The 22,595-nt window shown below is 43.1% G+C and overlaps 1 protein-coding gene across 1 annotated transcript; it reads right to left on the bottom strand.

The window, feature by feature from the left end:
- Positions 1-1,882: 1,882 nt before the first annotated feature.
- RNPEPL1 (arginyl aminopeptidase like 1) lies at positions 1,883-21,454 on the bottom strand. Its single transcript, XM_041405720.1, is given in 12 exon segments — positions 1,883-4,298; positions 4,972-5,114; positions 5,388-5,615; positions 7,012-7,120; positions 7,830-7,942; positions 9,073-9,186; positions 11,505-11,740; positions 12,935-13,051; positions 13,485-13,636; positions 14,279-14,419; positions 20,785-20,964; positions 20,967-21,454. Coding segments are annotated over 12 exon segments (2,166 nt in total). The 5' UTR covers positions 21,327-21,454; the 3' UTR covers positions 1,883-4,025.
- Positions 21,455-22,595: the final 1,141 nt, after the last annotated feature.

Below are 22,595 nucleotides of genomic sequence, written 5' to 3'. Positions count from 1 at the left end.
AGTGCAAAGTCACCTCCTGAATATGGAATAGCTTTACCCTCCTTTATCTTGGAAATGTTCTTATGTCCAGGTAAGAGATATGCTAACAGGTATCCAAATTACTACTGTTATTAATGGAAAAAACAGGATGAATAGACAATATTAGTAAAAAAATTCTTTTAAAGTTGATGTGGAATATACAGCAGCAATTGAGGTAATTTTTGAGAAACAATGTGCAATTTCCACTTTAAAATTATATTGAAACATCATGCTCCACCCAAGCAAAATCAATACATGAAGTTGTGGAAGACACCTTGCAGCAACAGACCAATCAATCTGTTTTCCTTAAAAATTAAAAAGTACTTACATGACAAAGAGGTAAGTAGTTTATATGTGAGTAAGTAGTTTAACTTTCACAAAAAAAGCAGTAGTTTCCAGAGCTGGAAGATAAAAGTAGACAAATCCAAACTAGAAATGCATTATGTATGCATTTCAGGAATGCATGTAATCAAGAGCTAAACCAATTCACTTGGGACTTCAACAAAATCAGTGTAAAACTGTGTCCTCACAACTGTGTCTCAGAGGACAGTGGCTTGATAAATCTCACACAGTGATTTCTAGTATGGTTTCTCTTATAACCAAGTCTGATATTGTGGTCAAAGTGGCTTTCAGCTTTTATCAATCTGTAGTAAAAAATGTGAAAAGCAGTGTGATGTGATTTTAGTGTATTGACTGTACAAACAGGGAGAGCAGAAGTGTACTTGACCTAAGTGAATTGTGCAGCACATGAGCTTAGATGTACAGAAGGTCCTGTGTTATCAAAAAAAGGTAATGGCAAGGTCACTGCAGTGCAAGAACATAAAAAGAGTTTTGGTTGAAGCAGAATGTTTGGGATGCTTGATACAATTGTTCTTGGTTGATGGAGGTCATGGTTAAAATGTTGCAATGTAACAGGACCCCAAAATTACTGATACAAGCTTAACACAGTACATTGTAGCTAACAAGAATTATATTGAATGTATCAACCAACATGGCTATGAAATGCTAAAAAATGAAGTCACAAATATTCCATTCTGTTAAACAGTTTGGCTCTTCAGAGCTTTCCCTCAAGTGATATTTCTAGATCCTCTGTTGCCCTGCTCAAAGCTGCAATGAAACAAAGTAATAGTTTTCATTTTCAAAATAAAAAAAAAGATAATGCAATCTCTTGGCATCTGTTTGAATAAAACCAATTTGATGTCTAATCTGACTCAAACGGATCAGAAATGAATGTACCAAAGATAAGGCAAATAGTTTCTATTTGATCACAGTCTAATTTGCCTGTCAATGTGAAGTCTACTACAAATCAAGAGAGCAAGTAGCCTGAAGCACCAATTTATTTTCTGTCAACTAAAGGAAGGCTTATCTCCACAAACTTGCTGCCAGGTTTTTGTCTCTACAAAACAAAAAATGGACTCCTCACTCACAGGAGAAACAGAAGTACCTGGTGGATGCATGGAATACATTCCAAAAATCTTGCTCTGCTTCAGTGTTTCAGAAAACAAGTCCTAGGTCAAAAGCCATTTGATGGGATCTCACAGAGATGAGAGCAGAAACACTAACATACATCTTGTGTTCTTTAACCAGGAAACAGCCTGTTCAGTTCAGCCAGCATCTCCTTGCAATGATGGGTGTCTGTGCAAACACACAGCTGGGCTGATGTATTTCAGTCAGTTGTAGTAACAAGAGATAATATTTATTTTTGATTGTTTGCTTTTGCCACCTCTCCAGCACCTTCCTGTGTGGCTTTCAAAGAGCTTCCAAAGTCCCTCTGTGCTGCACCCCAGAAAAGAACAAAACAAAGACAATGTACCAAGTTAGCTCTTAGAGCAGGGACGCCAAAAAAATGCCCAAAAGGCTGAACTTGTCACAAAGCTTAGTTTAATTTGACAATCATCATAAGGCATCCATGTAAATGAAAAATTCCCACCAGGGTAACAAACATTCTCCCACTAAATAAAATATGTTAGAACAGAGGCCCGTGATTCCAAAAAAATGCTAGTGGTTCCTGGTCTCAACCAGGCTGCTGCTGCTGGCAGTGGGGTCCAGGAGACACAGCACCAACAGAGGCAGCTCCAGAAGTGTAAAGTCAGCTTGTACAAATCTCTTTCAATAAAACAACAAATGAAAAGGAAAGAGATTTGTGTAGAAAACATCATTCTCCATCCTTTCTGGGAAAACAAAACAGAATTTAAAAGATAATCCCATTCAAGGAGCAAAGAGCAGAGCTTGGAGTTCTGAAGCCCAAAAATGCTGATGGCCCATTTTTAAAACTAATGAAGCACTACAGAGGCCTGAGTTTATTATTGCTTTATCCCAGTTCAGCCCAGGCTAAGGCTATGGTGAAGTCCAAATTCATTTAAAGCCAGAAAATGCAGATCCAGTAACAGCACCTAACTCCCATCCACACATGCGTGTAAACAGATACTTTTGGTGAAGAAAACAAAGCCCTCCCAAATTTCCTCCTCTTCCTGTCTATGCAGATCCCCATTGCAGGGTTCAATTTGCCCTGAAGTATAAAACAATTTCTCTCTCACATCTCTGGTTAGCTGAGTCTTTTCCAAATGTCTTGCCTTTTGTTCATACTATCCTGGTGATGCACCAGCTCAGAGATGCCTTGTGGGAGCTCACAGAGAGCACACAGGTACCCACATGTTAAAAAGTTTGTGGCACAGATCTAAGAACCATCACCTGTATTTTGCAATACCCCAGGACACTGCCATTGGCTTCCTGAGACCAAACAGCACAGAGGGAAGACAGTATCTTCTCATCCTGCATGGCTGGCCAGTGATCCAGAGAAACAGCATGCCAGGGAAATGAAATGGCACCTTATTCCCACCACAAGTCAGAAAACAGACTTGGGTAAAGCGGGACTTAAAAGTTTCACATTAAGAAAGATGGTGCTTCCCTCAGATTATCATATGACAGGGCCACTGTTACTCAGGCAAACATTATTCAAGGCAGTAAAATCTTAGCATGGATATTTCCATGGCTTACCTACAGGCCAAGATATGCTGGGAATCTTAAAAAAATTACAGGTCTTGGTAATTCCTCCAAAAGGACAGAATAGAAGACACACAGAGTGCATGCAATGCATGTACCACACATCCTGACACATGAGCAAAGGTTGCAGCTAGACTTGTCACAATAGTTGAAAAGATTTAGGCATCCAGCTAGTACCAGAATTGATGGCATTTGGGAACCTAATTTTAACTTTGAAAATTCAAGCCTACACATTTCTTTATTGCTTGCCCCATCGAGTGCAAAGGGAAAACTGAGGGCAGGATTAACTACAGAAGGATTTCAAATCCATCATATTGTTTCCCTGTTCTTTTTTATATATTTTTAATATAGATAAAAAGCATTATTATTATTATTATTATTTAGCCACCTATGGGCAGGGGGGAACAGGAGCTATTAGTTTCTCATTTAAGCATTAGTCCCCTTCCTTCCAAATCACAATACCTCTGTCACAGGAAGGAGCATAATATGAAAACTTGTTTGCTGCCACTAACAATTCCTGAGTCTCTCCTTTGCAGAACTTTAGCCCAAATATTAGGACAATGACAGCTTGACACATACACACTCCCCAGCAACATACACACAGCAAGTAGGACATACTCCACAGCCTCAGTGGCCTCAGACAAAAAAAAAGAAAAAATAAGAAGCAAAAGAACACCCTCCCATCAAACAACAAATCCGAAGAAACCATCCAGAAGAGCCTCAGGAAAGGGAACTATCCACTTTCCATGGAGAAGCAACAGCCCAGGAGTCCCTGCCCAGTAAAAACTGAATCAAAATATTTGTCACACAGCTGGTGGAGATCTCTGAAACCTGGCAGTATTACACACTGGATACTTGAAGGCACATTTGCTTTGTGTTTTGGGAGAGAAATCCAGTTACAACACACTGCAGCTGCAAGGCTGAGGGAAAGGAGGCAACGCTTGGTATCTTTCCTCTGTTCCTGTCCCCATTTTCAAGCTTTGTGGCTGGCATGAACTGGTGATCTAAGCAGACACGTTGACATCCCTGAGTGAAATGGCACCATTTGTGGCCTCTGAGACTTTGTCCTCAAGCACCATTGCTGGTGTGTCTGTAGTGACTGCTGTAGTGTCTATGGCAGGAAGTGGATTCAAGCCCTGGGATAAGATCTGTTGGATCGTTTTCCGCAAATTGGGGTGCAGCTGGTTTTGGGTCTGGTAAAAAATTTCTAAGGCAAAAGACTTGAGAGTGCCAGTGCAAAGGTCCTCGTAAAGTGGAATTGTGTACATCCGAGACATCTACAAAAAAAGGAAAACAAGATAAAAACGTTTCAATAAAAGTTAAGAAGTTCAGCTCTTCTACAGCTACACTCCAACAGCCCTGAGTAACTTCAGACTGGAGACAAGCAACACATTTCTTCAAAACACAGATGAGTTTATTCTAAGTCTGATGCAAGGATTTTTATGAATGGTAATAAAAATATCTGCTCTCTGAGACTGAGCGACTTCCACAAATAACAGAACTATTTTTAAAGGCCAAATAGAAGAAGCCACACTGAACACATGCATTAACCTTTTGCTCCAGCACAATAACAACTACTGAAAAGAACTCGATGAGCCCTAGCCTTGCTTGAAGCGTAAATATTCAAATAATCACATGATTTAGTAGTGCAAAAACTTGTGCTCTGGAAAAGCCAGGGCTGCTACAAAGCAACACATAAAATGCACGGGGCAGAGCTGGGACAAGGGTATTGAGTCAGGCTAGAAAAGCAGAGATTATCTGTAGGCATTTGAAATTACATCTGCCCATTCCTCCCCACCGCTAGCAGGTGAGCCATGCTCAGCCCCTTCGCAACACACCTGGGCTACACTTGGCCAGGAAGCAGAAGTTCCAAGGTCTTTCACGTCGCATGTCTCATGCACATGTCTCATGCACTGAGAGGTGCAGTGAGTTTAATCCAGCAGTTAGTACCTGGTTTTCCAAGAAGCGACGGACTTTGTAAAGGTCTGGATAATAGTCATTTCGGACTACAATCTGCAACCAGCGGATACGGATTTCTGCGTTCATGGAGTCCAGCTGAGAGGAGTAACATTCCGAGAGCTTTTTTATCACCTCTGAAGAGAGCACATACACAGAGAAAGAACTGTGACCTATTTTGTCAATTTTGAGGGTCATCAGATAATAACAACTCATCAAATCACAGAATCATAGAATCCAATGGGCTGGGAAAGACTTTTGAAGATCACCTATTCTAATCCCTCTGTGACATGGCCAGGGACGTCAACCTGACTTTACGTGAATTATAATGTCAGCCAGAGGCAGGGACCTTTAGAATTCAATCAATTATTCCATGGATAATTTCCTACTATCCTGGAAAGAGTACTCACCATGTGGCAGTGGTGATCCATCCAGCAATCTGTCCAGGAAAAGCACAGTTTGGAACGTTCTCCATTTAGTGAGGTCAACACTGCTGGCAGCAGCAACAGAGTCCAGAGGCTCTGTGGTCCAGAGTTTGAAGAGTGTCTCCACTGGTCTGGTCAGACTGGATCCCTGAGATAAGTCTGGCTCAGCTAACGGAGGTCCTGTAGCGTTGAGCCAACGTTCAAACTCCAGTCCTGGAATGAGGAGCACCAAAAATGTGGAGCAGAGATCTCTGCAGGTGGCTTGGCTGCCTCAAAGTTCAGGACCGCTTCTAGCATAGTTAAGGGAGGTTGTAACAACAGCAACCAATAGTTCCAGTGACACAATAGTCTTAGCAGCCTCATTGGGATAGCCTATGGAACACCAGGAAGAGTGCCAGCAACACTGCTCCAAACCTCACTGTGAGTTTTCTAGAGCTCAACAGTACAGTAAGTACAAGAAACAAACATGCTCTTAAGGCAGCCAGGCTGACAAGTACCTATGTTCAAATTATGCTCTAATATTTGTGTGCCTGCATTTCTCTCTCAGAATTTTGAGGAAGACTGACAAATATGGAGAAAACCGATTTCATAAAAAAAAGGAGGTGAGATGGATGACTAAACTCCTCCTACCCACCAGTAAACCTAAGAAATTTATATTTATTTATGCAACTAATTTAAAAAAAATAATTAAGTTTCGTCACAAACAGCAGAGCCTGCTTTCCATCAGAGCTCTTCTTCTTGACCTTTTACCACCTCTGTACTTTTCTAACTCATGGCAATACTTCCTGTTCCACACCATCTATGCTGAACCTCCTACCTTCTGCATCCCCTGAATATTAGCCAGGCAAAAATTAGCAACTTCTGTGGTTAACTCATTAGCCTACCAGTGGGCCAAATAAAACACAGAACTGCTGAGCTCATGCTGCAGCTTTCCCCACAGTAAACTCTCTCCTCTCCACAGGTAGTTTCCTCTCCACAAAGCCTGAAGGCACCAAGTATCCTTAAGAGCTTAAGTACTCTGCTGGTCTGGTTTAAACTGTCCAAAAGGCTCAACAGCTATTCACAGGGATGGACACATGGCAGGATAACATGAGTCTCATTTCTTTAAGAAAGTGAGATGATAAGCACCTGGTAGGCCACAGACCTTCCACAAATCCTCCAACAGCTACCAAGAGGTGTTATAAGGGAAAGTGAAACATTCTGGAAGATATTTTATATGTATGGGTAGGATCTTGGGGAAGTTACAGTTCTCAAAGCATGTTTTCTGTTATTAAAATAGATGAAATTTCAAAGTGTGTTCACCTCTTCCCTGCATTTAAGCATGTGTAAATTTCACAAGCACTGATCATTCTGTCTGCAGAGTGAAAGGTGAGTTAATGAGAAAGTTAACCAGGGACAATCAGCTAATTAATGCCAAAATCATCAGCAGTTTCAGAGGTTCTCATTCCCCAGTGTAGAAGCAGTAGCCATAAATTCTGTCAAGAACATCTGGTTGTTGCTGAACTATTTTGTTTGCCTTAGCATTTCCCTGTGCGTCCTCCAAGCCAAGCACAAAATTCATCATCCAGGTTTTCTACAGTGCTTACAGTTAACTTAGAAAATCTCCTACCTGCTTTGCTTTCAACACATTGCTCTTTCAGCTCTGGAAAAAAATTCAGGAAGGAATCCAGAAGATCTTGAGCCACAACACTGGTAAATTTATACTTCTCAATGTAGGCCTAAAATAGTAAAATGTTCAAATTATGATTAGGAGCAAGACAGCTTCCTTTTGGTATAGAACCACTGCATGCCACAATAATAACAACAAAAAAAAATTACAAACATAAGAGTGGGAACAATTATTTGAAGGTTTAAAAAAGATGAAGAAAAATATTCTTGCTTTTCACCCAGTTAAATAAAGAAGCAGCACAACATGAAAAAAATAGAGTAGCTGCAAATACATTTGACAGCTGAGTATCATTTAATTTCATTTTCCTTTTCCAAAACGAGGCAGTAGCTGACCATTTTCTATAGGTTTTGCAAGTGTGCTTCCAGGCACTGACCTGCCTCAGTATAGCAGCCTATACCCTTTGTCACCCTGGGTAAAAAAACCAAAGTTAACACTTCTTAGTAGTGAATCAATTCACATTTTTCCAGTCACAGGCAAACTGTGCTGGAACAGCTTTCTAATTACTTGGAGCACAGAACAAGAGATAACAAACATATACTACTACTCTTTATCTAGCACCTCATGAGCTCAGAATCTCAGAAATCTTGTAGAAAGATTCATGTAAGTTGATAGACAGGCCCACAATTTTCCTCTATCTCTGACACACTTGTATTCAACTTGACCCTTAACAATTAGCCACAGTGAAAGAATCTGGGGGAAAAAACCCAACAACAACAAAATCAGCTCTAAATCTCAAGAAAACACATATTTACACTCACTCTTAGGAAGGAGTCAAAGTGTCTGGGGTCACCACAGAGCTGGGACAGGTAGTAAACAAAGCAGTAGCCTTTCTCATAGGTGAAGAGGTTCATTAAATTACTGGGATTTACACCTGAAAGAAGACAACATGATAAGCAACTAATGAGAGAGTGATTTCCAGCCCTTCTAGTTATACAGACTCCTTAGAGATCACCAAGGTGAGACTTAGTGACTTTAAAAAAACTAAGCTTGTTGTCAGTACATTTAAGTTACTGCTGTAAATAAATAGATGCAGTCCAAAGACACAGTCTGAAAAAATAACATTTTTTAAAATCAGTCATTGTAAGGTAAGTAGTAACTCCAAATGGAATAAGTTACTTCAAACCAGAGGTCACTGAAACAGATCTGGAACTTGAACACAAATCCCTTTTTCTTTTTTCAGTGCCAGGTTCTGGAAATCACCATACCACAAATTTTCAAAGATACCAATAAAAGGTAATCACCGCTTGCTCAGGGTTTCACACATGCTTTTCCATGCCATTTGACTCCAATTTGATCTCCACTTGCATTTTAGGTTGTTTTAAATATCATCTAGATAGAAGACTGCTTCACCCACCCAACTGTGACCACAGAACTAGAGAACTACCAGTGAAGGAGATAGGTAAATCTGGAGTGCAGTCAGGCATCTGGCTCAGGGAATAACCAAACAGCCTCTGCACAGCTCATCTTAAAGCAAGTACCTGTTTATCTGCGTGCTAAATACATACATAGTTCTTACATGAACACATAAAGAGAGGAACATTGAATAGCAGAGGATTTTATATTATGTTTCCAAATATTTCCATTTTTAAATACTTTATCTTACATATCCAGAACTGCAAACCCACATGGTTTTCAAGGCAGTTTTTCACATTCTTTCTATTCAGTAAGTCTCTTCTTACACAGAACAATGCCTATAAAGATGAGTTATCCCACATTGAAAAAAGTTTGAAAGCAAAACTTCCTTACTTGTTTTTAGACTTGTTTACAAACCAATATTTCTTTCTTTTTAATTTTTTTTCAAAAAGGATATGTGAATATTAGTCATTTTTTTGTCAATATTCCACCATGGATATACATACTGGTTTACAAACCAATATTTCTTTATTTTTAATTTTTTTTCAAAAAATATATGTGAATATTAATCATTTTTTGTCAATATTCCACCATGGATATACAGAGGTGTATAATTTCGTGTAGAGCAGCCTCAGCCAAAAGCAATACCTGGCTCCAGTTTAACCTGAAGCTTGCTGACCGGGTTGTCTTCTCCAAGGAGCTTCATCTGTCTGTGGAGAGCATCGAGGCGGAATGCAGTCTCCAAACATGTGAAGGCAGCTCCTACCCCAGAAAGTAACTTGTTAGTTATGGGAAAATGATCAGCAAAAGCTGATCTGTGCAGGACTGGCACAGGGACAAACTAAAAGCTGCTGCAGGTGCAAAAGACAGAACAGTGAGACAGAATCACAGTAAGGTAATGGCAGAGAAACTCGAGTGCAGAACGTCCTTGTAATTAGTAATGGAAGTCAGAGCCTAACCCAATGTATTTGCTCACTCTGATCATGCATCAGGCTGCACTGGAAAACAAAACACCATGAAAACTATGCTAAAGTTTACATCCTTGACATCATCTCATCAATTCTTGCAAGATAAGGAGAGCAGCACTGAAAAAAGTATTGTACAGGTAACTTTCAAGGAATAATCAAGTCCCACACAATCATACTGTCACTGGTAGAACAGTAAACACAATTCCATACCCAGTGCCAAGGATATTACTAAGCAAATGTCACCTCTTGAGTGCAAAGAGAAAAGAATTGGATTTGGTTTTTGTATTACAGATCCCGTGTATATTTTTTAAGCTTTATCTATCATCCCACCTGGTTTTTGCCCTAAGTATTTCACCTTTCTCTCATCAGGACTTTTTACAGTTGTGACTGGGTAAGCTCTTCTCCCTAACTGCAATGTAAAGCATTCCATGCTTTAAACCAAACTAGCTGTATTACACTGCCAAGTCAAGAGATCTTTCCTATGCCCTTGCAGACATTAGAAGCTGCAGAAAATGGATTTTCAGATTCAGAAGATACTTAACATCCATAACTATTAAAATTTTAGCCTTCTTTGCTGAGTTTTTAACCTGAAGATAGGTTTGTTACATAGACATAACCTCAGAGTCTCAATGTAACACCCAAATCCCTCATATCCAAACGTGAATTAAGAACCAGGATACATTTGGAAAACATATTTTGGAGAACCTGTATGAGCAGGGAAAGAAATGGACGTGCCTCCCAGGGGAAAGCAAGAGCTAGAGTAACTAGTGTAAAGGGCAATTACTTCAGGCTACAGAGAGGAGAATTAAGCAAGATCCAAGAAGAGTGGTAGTCAGTGGACTCAAATTTCCCTGAACAATATCATTGCAAAGATGCCTATTTACTATCAACAGAAAATACTCCAGAAATGATGTAAGAAATGGTAAGATTTAGATCAAAGGTTTGTCTTGGAAACAAAACAGAATGGAAAAAGCGCTTAGTAAACAATTGCACAGGGAAATACGTTTTTTAGTTTCCCAGCAAATGCTTCTTGAAACAGCCAGTTCCAGAGAACAGACCAAAATCAGCAAGGATTTTGCTCTATGTCGGATGGAACAGACTAAGATGATGAACAGGTTGATATCTGCTGACCTACCCACATTACTGCCATGCATAATGTGACCTAGGACAGTGAGTACTACTCACAGAGAATTACTCAACAAAAAACAGCTTTCAAAGATACATAATATACATTGTAACATCTCCATAGATACTCAGAGCACTTCTTTGCCTAAACTTGCCATCAGTTCATGTCCAAAAACAATATACATGAATAAAAACAAATGCTTTCTTCTAAACATTTTTGCTGTCAAGATTTCTAGGAACTTTTCTAAGATTGTTTACATTGGATGCTTGAGAAAACACATGGAACTGGCTTTTAAGAACATAACAGGACAAACTAGAAAAGCACACATTCCCATTATTCACTTCAATAACAAGCCAATTAAACTTAAAAGAAAGAGGAATAATTTACTACTTATATATTCTAAAGACTGCACCATAAAACTGACCTGTGAAATTCACTGACACAAGCAAAGGCAGGGTTTACAATCCTGCAGGAAGCCTCCAGCATACAAACAGCTACATAAATCTGCACTTTTTTTTTTAATGCTACTGCCATCATTCTTTTTAACAGCAGGTAGCTACTAACTGATCAGAATCAAAAGGACACTTGTTCAGAGGACAGTTATTTCACAATGTAACTTTTATAAGATTTCTTACACCTTTCTCTGAACTATCCTCTGCTGACTTTGCTCTGACATATCAGCACCTCCCTGGTACCCAACAGTAGTTCCAAGTCCCCACAGCATTGTGCTAACACACCTCACCCAAAGCCCCTGGTACCATATCTGGTGTTGAGCCCACTAAAGCCAAGACAACGTCAAACTCTAAGTACGCAAGATGTTCAACACAAAGTTTGGGGCTGTGTGTGGGTGTGAGTTCCAGAAATAAAACAAAACCTAACTGAAAACCAGCTCCCTACAGACTTCTGAGCTCCAAAGCAAATCCTCCAAGCAGGCAGCTCTGAGTTTTGGCAAGAAGGAGCCCAAGGAGAAGTTTCTGCAGCTGTACCGTAGGTCTCGGTGGTGATCCGGCGCTGCGCGTAGGTGGCCAGGCCCTCGCTCAGCCACATCTCCTCCCACGTGGCGTTGGTGACCGCGTTCCCAAACCAGCTGTGGGCAACTTCATGAATGACGTCAATGATCAAAAACTCATCGCTCTCCAGAATGGAAGAGATGATGAAGGTCAGGCATGGGTTTTCCATGGCAACAATAGGAAAGGAAGGAGGAAGAAAAACAATGTCATATCTAAAATTAGGGAGAGAAGAAAGAAGAAAGAAGATGAGTAAACTGCAGCTAGAAGACACACAGTAACATTTTCTGTTTTCAGAAGACACAGTAACATTTTTCTTTCTTTAGGGATGGCTCTTCTGAGACTTTCTTGTGACTTCAGGAACAAACTTTCTACAGCAGTGGTGCCTAATTCTTCTGATCAGAGGATCACAATTTATTTTGTTGGCCAAGGACCTGCTTATGTTTGGGTGTAAAGACTTGACAGTCTTTTGATGTCATCAAAAGAAGCATTGTGCTCCCCTCGTACACACAAATTCATCACAAGCTGTATTTCTGGGAGCCACAAAAACTGTTTACACTATAAACAGTAGTGTAACACAGTGTTGAGTCCCCAGAGGCTCCCAGGTAAGAGAGAGGCTAGGAAGCTGTCAGTGAAGGAACAGATTTCCTACACATGCAGTGTCATCAAATAACTTTAATCTGTCTGCTTCACAACACAACAGTAATATTTGTTTTGTTTCCTATATTTCTTTACCAGTGATCAGCACTGAAATAATCTGAGAACACATGGCCATGATTTCAGATTATTTCAAGCAATACTTGTTAAGTCAACAACAAGGCGATCTTCCTGCTTACCTTTAGCAAAGAAACATAAGAAACCTTTGTAAACATTCTCTCCCATCCAAAGAGTGCAAGTATTCTCTCAAAACCACTCTTTTTTTTAATACTCAGTCAAGCTTTTCAAGAGCTCTCAGTGTTGGTTTGGGGGACTTGGACTCTCAATGAGTCTGTACTGAGATTTTCAGTATTCTCAGGCATGCCACAAAAAATGCAGAAATAAATGTGATAAATAAAACAACCATACATTTTAAATGGTGTCTGGCTCAGTGCTGGACTTACATCACAAAACACTGTAGTACAAAAACCCTCATTTCTCAGGAAAGATACATGGTTTAGAAACCTCTTATTCAAACTGGGAGTTCCTAAACAGTGGATCTTTCCACTGCAAACCAGCTAAAACACTTCCATGCCCCTCCATGGTCCTTCCTGCCACTTGTGGAGACAAAACTCCAGAGTCTGCTTTCAACGACTACAATGCTGCCAGTTGAAATGCTAGTTTGTCCTCCTATAGGGAGAAAGCATGATCATTTCTCAATTCTGTTTTATTTTGTTCCCATTGCACATTCCCAGGAGACTGATAAAACTCACCTTCCCCATATATAGGGGCCATACAGACTCTCTGCAGCAGTCAACCAGCGTTCAACAATGCCAGAAAGCTTGCTGATGGCTGTTGGCAGCAGGCAAGGCTCTGCCCACACTCTGCTCCTGTCAGAAAACAGAAAACATCAGGTGATACTTCAGCAAACTGAATTATCTCTTAGGAAAAAAAAAAATCGCCTGACTGCTTACCACACCTCCATGTATGGTAACAGAGCAAGGAGACCTCCAGCAGACCCAGGCCCTCCTAGACTAATGCTCCTTGAAACATGGCAAGAGGTAACCAAAATCCCTTCAACAAGGCAATGAGAAAGCAGCTGTAATGACTTCAGGGAACAGTAGGCAACATTTATGAAAGAGGAACACATCTTGGCCAGTGCAGTGCCATGAATTTCCTTACACCCAACTACACTTCAAACTCTCTCTGTGCTCACAGCTCATGAACCCAACTGTTCCCTTATCAATGACTCAACATCTACTTTACAGTATGAAGCACTGTACAGAGACATAAAATGCAGAAGGAACTCACTGCAAATCTTACCTTGGACCTATGTCTGCATGTATGAGGTCTCCAGCCACCAGGGCCACTAGGTAAGCAGGAACTGGATATTCCATGTAAAATTGATATACACCTTCCTCTTCTAGGTAGGAACTTTGGGTGGCACTCATCAACACCTGTATGCCTGCTGGAGCCTGGAAGACCATCATGGTACACATCAACTCACCAGATAATCACAGCTGAATGACTGAACCACAGATCTCTGGTTCATTTTCATCTCTGCCTGATGATGTACATTTAAAATAATCATTTACATAACACAAAAACTAATATTTCTGTGAGGTTTTATACCACAATCTGCCCAATCCATGAAAACATGCCAACCAAAGATATTACTCCTCCTATATGACAGCTGCCCCAAAAGCACCCACATATTAAATTATTTCATCTATATAAAATGCAACATTATTTGATGCTGATTTCAAAAGACTTCAGGTTTTTTCTTTCAAAAATTGGCACAATACAGTTGAGTGTTATCATCAATAACCACTATTGGAAGGGGCCAGCCAAATTCTCTCTCATATTTTTATTTCACAATTACTCTTCAAGTACAAGGAAGGCAAGACCCAAGCGTGGTAGGCAACAGTTACCTTTGTGGCACTACCCTGATTCTGACCCAAGAACCAGAGTTGGACCTAAAAAATTCAGTATTCTTTATAACACTGAATCACAATATTTTTAGCAGATGCAAACTGCTAAAAATACATGAAGTAACAACACTTTCACAAGTTAACAGCAACTAAGAGCTCCGTGAACCATTCACAGGCATCCCTTACCTTGACAGTAGCTGAGTAGGTGCATTTCACTGCAGGGGTGTCAAAGCAGGGGAAGAAGGAGCGGTTACACACTGAGTGTCCCTGTGTGAAGACAAAGGGCTTGGCATTGCCATATGTCAGCTCTGGATCCAGCCACCAGATCTGTTGAAACATGACAGGAGGAAGAGGTGAGGGAAACAGACAACATGACAAGGATGAACTGGCAAAAACAAAATGTGAAATCAAGAGGACTGTGGGGGAGAAGCACCACCTCAGCTGTCTGTCTCCCCAGATGAACACCTGGCACAGGGCACATTCCCATCTCTAACAACACCTTTCTACTCCGGTTTATTTGCCAGGAACGCTCAGAAAAATTTCTTACTGTCTTAACACTGAGTGGTGACATATAACACAGTGAGTTCCAGCCACTCACTACTTCTGTTATATCAATTTGCTTGGTTAATAACAACTCCCTAACAAACATCCACACAACCTTCTTCTCAAAGGGAATACTCTGGCTATCTCCATGTTTATAACTCAATATGAATAGGAATAGAAGGGGTCAGGTAACATAAGCTGTAAAGAAAAAAACGACCCAAAACAAATCCAAATCCACAAACCAAAAATCCCTGAAGCTGAACAGTGTACACAATATTATCTGTGACCCTGACACTGCCCTCCTGGCTGAAGCATCAAACATTTTGACACTATGCAAAAAAGTCGGTATATGTAAGAAACATCTGGTCAAGGACACTGGGGGCCCCTTTTTACAGAATGGATAAGGAGATTCTGGGTGGTCAAAAAAGAAAAGCCAACAAAACACACCACTGAGCACGTCAATTTTCAGTACCAAACAGCAAATAAATCACAAGTCAGACCCTCAGCAAATAATTAGAACAGATTAAGAATAATAAGAAAAAGTCCAATTATTTGCCTTTTGGTCTTTCTGTTTCAAATGTTTGTGCTTTCACATGCTCCCTGCCTCCAACTTTGAAGTGCAGGAGCAATTTTAAATAAGGGTTTCCTTGTAATCCTAGAACTCTGGAGCTAAACTCTGATGGAAAATATCAAATATTGCGAAATTTGCAATAAAATTTGAACCCCTGGAAGTTTTGGAAACAGTCAAGCGCAAGGAATAAAACTTCTGAGTCTGCTGAATTCTTAGATCAAAGCAACCAATAAATCTGAGATCAGGGAACAGCAGTTAGTGCACATACTAGTTCAGTTCTAGTCCTCAAGGGAAAGCAACGAAACACAGAAGGGAAGCCTGGGCACTAAGTCTGCTCACGTTTTAACAACACTTTACAACCTCTGTCTCCTAGTTAACTTTTGGAAGTTAAAGTTTTCTCTGTCTCCTTCTGTCCTATAAGGTTACTTTTTGGTATCTTCTTCCCTTGCCTTTAGACCTTTTTCCTCAGATGCCAGTCTGCTCCTCTCCCAAATCATCCACTGCAGCAGCACCCCCAGGGATCAGTGAAAGGTGAGGACACGAAACAGAGTCAGCAGCTTTCAGTTATTCCCATGGAGTCTCACACTTCTGCTGGCAAATGTTTGAGGTTTTTTAGGAGGGAGGCATTACAAAATTAAAAACCTTTATCTAAAAGTAAAATTCATCTCTTGAAATTTGTTTTAAGATTACCCTCTTCTATTTCAAGTCTGTAGGGCCAGAAAGCAGCCTAAAGCAGGACTTCTGAGGAGCCCTGTCTGTTCACATCCTGTGCTGCATTTCAGGGTAGCACTGCCCACAACCCAGGGTCACAGCCTGGGAAATCTGTAGCTACATAGATAGTTACAGATTTCCACTACATTTCTCATGGATACCTGCTTTCCACAACAATGAATATTATTTCTGCAATGCCACATTATGGAACTAGAGACAGCTGCTCCAGAAGTGATTTGGGGACACATGTCTCATTACACACCAATAACTTGTAACTTCTACCCAGAGCACACAATTACAAAAAAATTAAGGTGCTGTATTTAATACAGGGTAGTTTCTAACGATCCAGGGAAGAGGATCAGAAATTAAATTTCAAAGATCTACCCCAATGCCTTATAAAAACACTCCTCTGATCAGAGGCTTTGTGCTTGTATCACAAATCTCTATCACTGGCCCTGCTTAAGAGACTCATGTTCAAAACATTGTTTCCTTTGCTTTTTGAGAGACAGAAGAGGCTAAAAAGGAAAACAGAGATAAGGCACCACCACACCTAAGTTGCAACACTTGAGTAGGAAGGAAAAAGGGCTGACAGACAATGTCTTTACAGCAGAGAGACAAGGGGAAGTTCTCCCTGAGCAGTGCAGGAGGAAAACATAAGCAGGAAGGGAAGGGGAAATAAGAGTTGATTCTTGTTTACAAGAAACTCCATAAATTAAGGACAACTTCTTTTCAACCAGTCCTGCTTTATTTGACATTTGGTTGAAGTTAAGCCCCACAAGCCAAGAGGGAAAACATTTGCAGAGGATGAAGTATTTTTTTCCCCTGTTTTCTAACGTCTACAGCTACATGGCAAGCCTCTGTCTCTCTTTCCAGACACACTTGGAACAATGATGAAAGTTATCCTGAAACAATATAAATAGATCTGTAATATAAATAGACCAGGCTATGCTGCTGGACAGAGACAGGGCTACGGGCTGGGGAAAATGAGTACAAGCAGCACCCCAGAAAGGAGTGCGAGGCACAGGGTGCTGCTGGGGCAGGTGGTGGGGCATAGGAACAGAGCAGTATTTGGGGCTGTATCATCTACTCCACATGCAAATCCCTCCTGCACTAACCCTTGGGAAATACACATGACATCATCATCATCATGCTCTTCATTTTTTTCTAGCTTTTCATGTATACAGGAAAGCTGTTTCACACATTAAAGCTGTTCTGTGGTGCATCTCAATCAAAAAGACCTGCTGCATGATTCCTCTGCTGAAGAAGGGCTTTTGGCAGCACAGGCTTTCCCCTGCCCACATACTGCAAAGAAGTCCACACTTTATAAGACACCTGCCAAGAGTATAATTTTTACTGACTTAGATCATAATCTTTTGCCCAAATCTGGCAAATGACAAAGGCAATTAGCTAAGCCTCTTTTAATTTTAAACCTCTCCATGTTTCTACATGCATTATTGATGAAGATGGCAGGAAGAGCTGCACAGCCACAGCTTCTGTTCTAGGCAAACAAGCTGCTCTATCCGATGACAAAGTAAACAGAACACCTGAGATGCAGAGCACGTAACAGAAGCAAGGCACACCTGGGCATCAAATCGTTCTATGGGGACTGAGGAATCAAGACAAATCTACAGAATTACAGGGAAGTTTCTAGCACTGAAAAGAGTGCTGTCCTTTCTGCCAAATCCTGAAGATGAGGAAATGTTATAATTTTTTGTACCAGAACCCAGAGGAGGATTTGCATTTAAGGAAAGAAAATAGCACTGCTGTTGAGATGTGCACTGCCAAATCAGAGAAATGACACAGTGGGCAAGAGATAGGTGCAGATTTTTCTCTCTAGGGAAAGAAAAAAGAAAATATCACACAAAGAGTATTACCAACAAGTAAGGGATGAGGGAGAAGAAGGAGAGGAAGAACAGGACTATTGTCCCTGATATATGTGATCACTGTGTGCCTTCAGCCCACACCAGGAGAGATACACAATGATTGTGACAGTCTTGCCTCTGATGGAAACTGGTGATGTACTGAGCATATGGTTTCCTAACAGCACAGGGAGCTGGAATGCTCTGTGAAAGGCAGATTTAATCTCTCAGCTGTCTCTCAATGTCCATCAAACAACCAAAGATCTTGGCTTCTTCCTCCACATGAGAAATAATGGGACAGCCAAATAGCATGTCCAGATGGCTCAAAGCAAGTACATCAAGACAACAGGTTTCCAATTTTAAGCACTACTATCTCTGCTGCTGATCTTACTGCCAACACATTCACACTGCACTGTAACATGTATTTACTGTTTTATAGGTCCCACAGAAAATAAACCCTGACCTAAGGAGAAGACATTCCTAGAATGGCCAAAGAAAATAGAACTTTTATAAGAGAGAGGTCTGACACTGTAAATCTGTGCCTCACTGACAGAGAAAAGGGACTGCCAGAATATTTACAAGACACAAGTATAAACCATTTGACCCTTATACACATATGGGTTACTCATCCCTGTTAAAGTGCAGGGCTGGGCCAAAAAACAGCAATGACAGAGAGAACTACAATAGCACCAAATCGCTTTGGATCCAAACAAAATAGCTCAGCATGCTGAACATGAAGGGCTACAACAGGTGCTACTCGAGGACAAATATTTTGCCAGCCAAAACCTACAACAGAGAGTGAACAAACATGGTAGGATTTATGTCAGTGAGCATGCCTGCTCCTGCTTTCCAGTACCACTTGGGAAGGGCAGTGCATGTCCCCAGTGCTGTGACCATCAATAATCTTGACATAAGCCTTGCAGCTTCAGTTCAGCTGAAGCAGGACATGCTGCTAAAAGTACAATAAAGACTTCAAAGAACAGTATAAAGAATAGATAGTTCAATTCTGATCCATGGGGAGCAAGACAACAATAGAGAGAATGGAAGAAATGTCCTCCTCCAGCATCCACACAGGACTGTGTGTGGGGCCAAGGAGACAACACATTAATACAAGGTGAGACTAAATGAACATCACATCAATCAGTGCCCCTGAACCCTCCAGTGGTTCTCACATTCTCAAAGCCAGATCAGTGTTGCACTCATTCTGAGATCACTTCTCCATAGACTCAGCAGGACAGGCTGCCCCTTTGGCAACAGGGCTGGCAAAACACAGGGGAAAGCACAGGCTGGCCTCAAATAAAACAATTTGTTCAAGAGGAGGAAAGCACGTTATCATGTACTTTGGGAGGTGTGGCTCAGCCAGACTGAGAACAACTACAGAGCACACAGCAATGCCAAATTAGCTTTAAAGCCTTCTCACCATAAACAAGGCAGAGAGTGGACAAAAGAAACAGGTTTCTTCATAAACCTGGGGAAAAAATAATGAACGGAATCTTCTGAACACACTGTGAGCTACATGGCAGAGTATTGTACAAGGAAATCCTAAAGCCAGGAATTCCAGAGGTGAAAAGGAACAATATCCAAGTGGATCTGAACTTCAAAAGTGACAGGATCTTCCTTCATTTTCACACTTTTAGGGAAAGATTAGAACATTAATAAGTCACCATACAACCACAGGAAACTTCTGTCAGTAAAAGGCTTCATGTGAAACTCACTATTCCAAGTGAGCCGATGTATTAAGACTATCAAGATCATTCCAAGGATGAAATTACTTTTGTGATCTTCTATGTAGTATTAAAATTAGATAGAGAAACACCCAGCAAACACATTCTAATCAGAAAGACTCTCCTATCAAGAGGAAAGGCCTACTATTTACTTCCTGTGGGTTGTTTTGCAAGAAGCTTTTGTTTTTCAATTCCTGCTCTTGTTAAATACATTGTAAAAGTCAAACAGATCCACACATTTACTGGTTTTGACCAGCGCAACAGCAACACCAAATCAGAGGACTGAGAGACAATTCCTCTAGGCAACATAGATGCAACAAAGTTGCAAGATGCTTATAAAAAAATACACATCTTTTGTAAATAGATTCATGAACCACATGATGAAAATCAGTTTAATTTCCAACCTGAACAGACTGTACAGTAATAAAAAGAACTGATGTTCCAGTGAGAACTTCATCTTTTCACTGTCATAACTTCTTAAAAAACACAAGACCTGATAAGCAGCACCTAAAAGGCTGGGAATAAAGTGCTTCTAAACACCAGGAGTTTAAAAGAAACTATAGAATTTACAAAGCATTTCACTGCTGAAGAAAGCTAGTCCACAGACATGGAAGCGCTTCCATGGCTACATCCAAAGGGGTGTTTTGGGCCATTTCTCATCCTTTTTTTCAGCAGATAACTTGTAGGAACCTATGGAATCACCCCTGTTCTCAAAGCTCCTGACCACGGCTCATTGGAACACCAGCCTAGCTGTGCAAGGCCTGATTTTGTTAGCAGTTGGCAAAACCCCCAGGGAAACTCCTACATTGTGCATGACATAATTTATCCTGAAGGACTGAGTCGAGGCAGGAGTTTGCAAATTTTCACTCTCCTTGCCAACAACTGCAATGTCCTTAAAAGAACTAAAAACTTTCAAATTATTATACTGAGGGGGGATGAATAGCCTTGGGGTCCACGCGATGGAGGAAGACAGGAGGGAGAGAGGCTGGATCGGTACGGGCACCGCTGCTGAGTGCGGGGGCTGGCAGTGCCGAGAGCCCCCGCGGAAAGGGGACAGATGCTGCTGCTGCCCGGCGGGCTGGCGCTGCCCGGCGATGGGGCCAGGACAGGACCGGAGAGGCTGGCAGTGAGACACCTTCCGCCGCCTTTGCTGAGGAGCCGGGGCGCTTCACGGACGGTCACTTAGAGCAGGAGCAAAGATGCGCGACAGGCGCGGGCGGCACGGGAGGGCTCTGCCAGCCGGGACCCGGTTTCCTACGGTACCAACCCCGGCCCGGTACTCACGGCGGGGCCGTCGGCCGTGGTGTAGCGGACGATGATCTGGAAGGGCTGGTGCGGCTGGAGGGCGGCGGGCAGGGAGACGGTGAGGGACGAGCCGTAGTCGGTGAAGGGGTCCACCCTGAAGCCGAGCGGGCAGGCGGAGCAGGGCGGCTGGGCGAAGAGGGGCAGCGGCGGCGGCGGCTCGGCGGCGGCGGGCGGGGGGCCGGCGGGAAGGCGAAGGCGCAGGGCGCTTCCCCGGCCGCGGCACGGCGGAAAGCGGCCGAGAGGACGCGCAGCGCCGGGTGCACGTCCAGCACCAGGGCGCGGGGCTGCGGGCGCAGCGCGCAGAGCTCCAGCACCAGGCAGCCCGCCAGCGCCCGCGCCTCGGGCCGCAGCTCCAGCCCCAGGTGCAGGTGCCTCAGGCTGAAGAGCTGCGAGCTGGACGCCGACGCCACGTCCGGCGGCGGCTCGGGAGGCGGCGGCGGGGCCGGCGGCGCCTCCGGCCCGGCCGCGGAGCCCTTGCGACAGCAGCACAGGCCGGGCGGCCGCGGAGCAGGAGCCGCCATGGAGCGGCGGCGGAGGAGGAGAAGGAGGAGGAGGCGGCGGCGGAGGCGGCGACTGCTATGTGAAATCCATGGGCGGGCGGGGAGGAGGGAGGCCCCGGCGGCCGGAGCGGCCGGGGCGGGGGGGACTGAGGCGGCACCGGTCCCGGGAGAGCAGCGGTGCCTTCACTCGTGCATTCGTGCCTTCTCTCACTCACGGGCCTGCGTATCCGCGCGTGCCGCCCGCCCAGCCGTGCCCCTTGCACAGGGCAGCTTTAAGCGGCCACACCGAGCTTCCCTCCTCTCCGCAAAGCCCAGCCCCGGTGCCCCGCCCGGACACACCGATCCCAGCGCTCCTGCTCTGGGGACGGCCACAACACCCCGCCCGGATCCCTCCTGTGCCCTCAGGGCCAGCTCTATCCGCCTGAATGCCTCACTGGGCCGTCCCCCGCCCCAGCTCCACGGCAAACACCCCCAACCCTCCACCCCCGGCTCCCAGCAGGGCTGGTTCTTGCACCCTCATCCCACCGCTGACTAGTTTGGCTTCCTCACTCCTCCTGGTCACACCCCCACACGGAGCTCACAGCTAACCCTAAATAGCCTCCCTTCTCCCTGCATCCCCCTCACACCCGTTTTTTAAATCCCTTCTCTCCCAGCTGCCCTGCCTGTAGTTTCCTGCCTCCAGCTCTCACTGCGAACTGGCCCCAGAGCCCAGGTCAGACTAAACGTGCTTTGCTCTTCCCTAGAACTCGGGGTACTCAATCACACACCCTCTACCGCTGCCTTCCTAAATGGGAAAGGGCAGAAATCACAAAGTTATCAGCTTTGTACCAGCACTTGTTTCTCTGCACGGCAACAGCAGGAGTCAGCAAGCTGGAAGGAAGGAGGTAACTGCGATTGCACTCCCACCAGCCCAAGAGAAGTGCAGTCTCTGCCCCATGCAATGACACTTCTGGAAGTTATTTTCATTCTAATTTTCACTCTTATGCTTTGCCTACCTCACTGCCTGATGACGCTCCAAGGCACATATTTTGGACAAGACAGGAGCATTTCTCACATGGTTGTGGGTTTAATGAATCCATAGTGGTACATTCTGAAAGCCTCCCAAGCCTTACACTAACAACTGCAGCATCTGCACCAAATTCCAGCTCAGTTTCCACTGCATCATCACACCAGAGGCACAAACTGTGGCCTCAGCACGTTGTGGCTGCAGTGACTGGCCCACCAAGGGTTAAACAAATCACAGTATCACCCTCCACCGACCTGAATCTAAAGAAAACCTTTGTGTAATCA

This window comes from Onychostruthus taczanowskii, unplaced genomic scaffold, assembly GCF_017590055.1.
Source record: "Onychostruthus taczanowskii isolate IOZ18803 unplaced genomic scaffold, ASM1759005v1 scaffold24, whole genome shotgun sequence".
NCBI classification, from domain to species: Eukaryota; Metazoa; Chordata; class Aves; order Passeriformes; family Passeridae; genus Onychostruthus; species Onychostruthus taczanowskii.
Note: the sequence above shows the minus strand (reverse complement) of the source record. Positions and strands in the feature narration are given on the sequence as shown.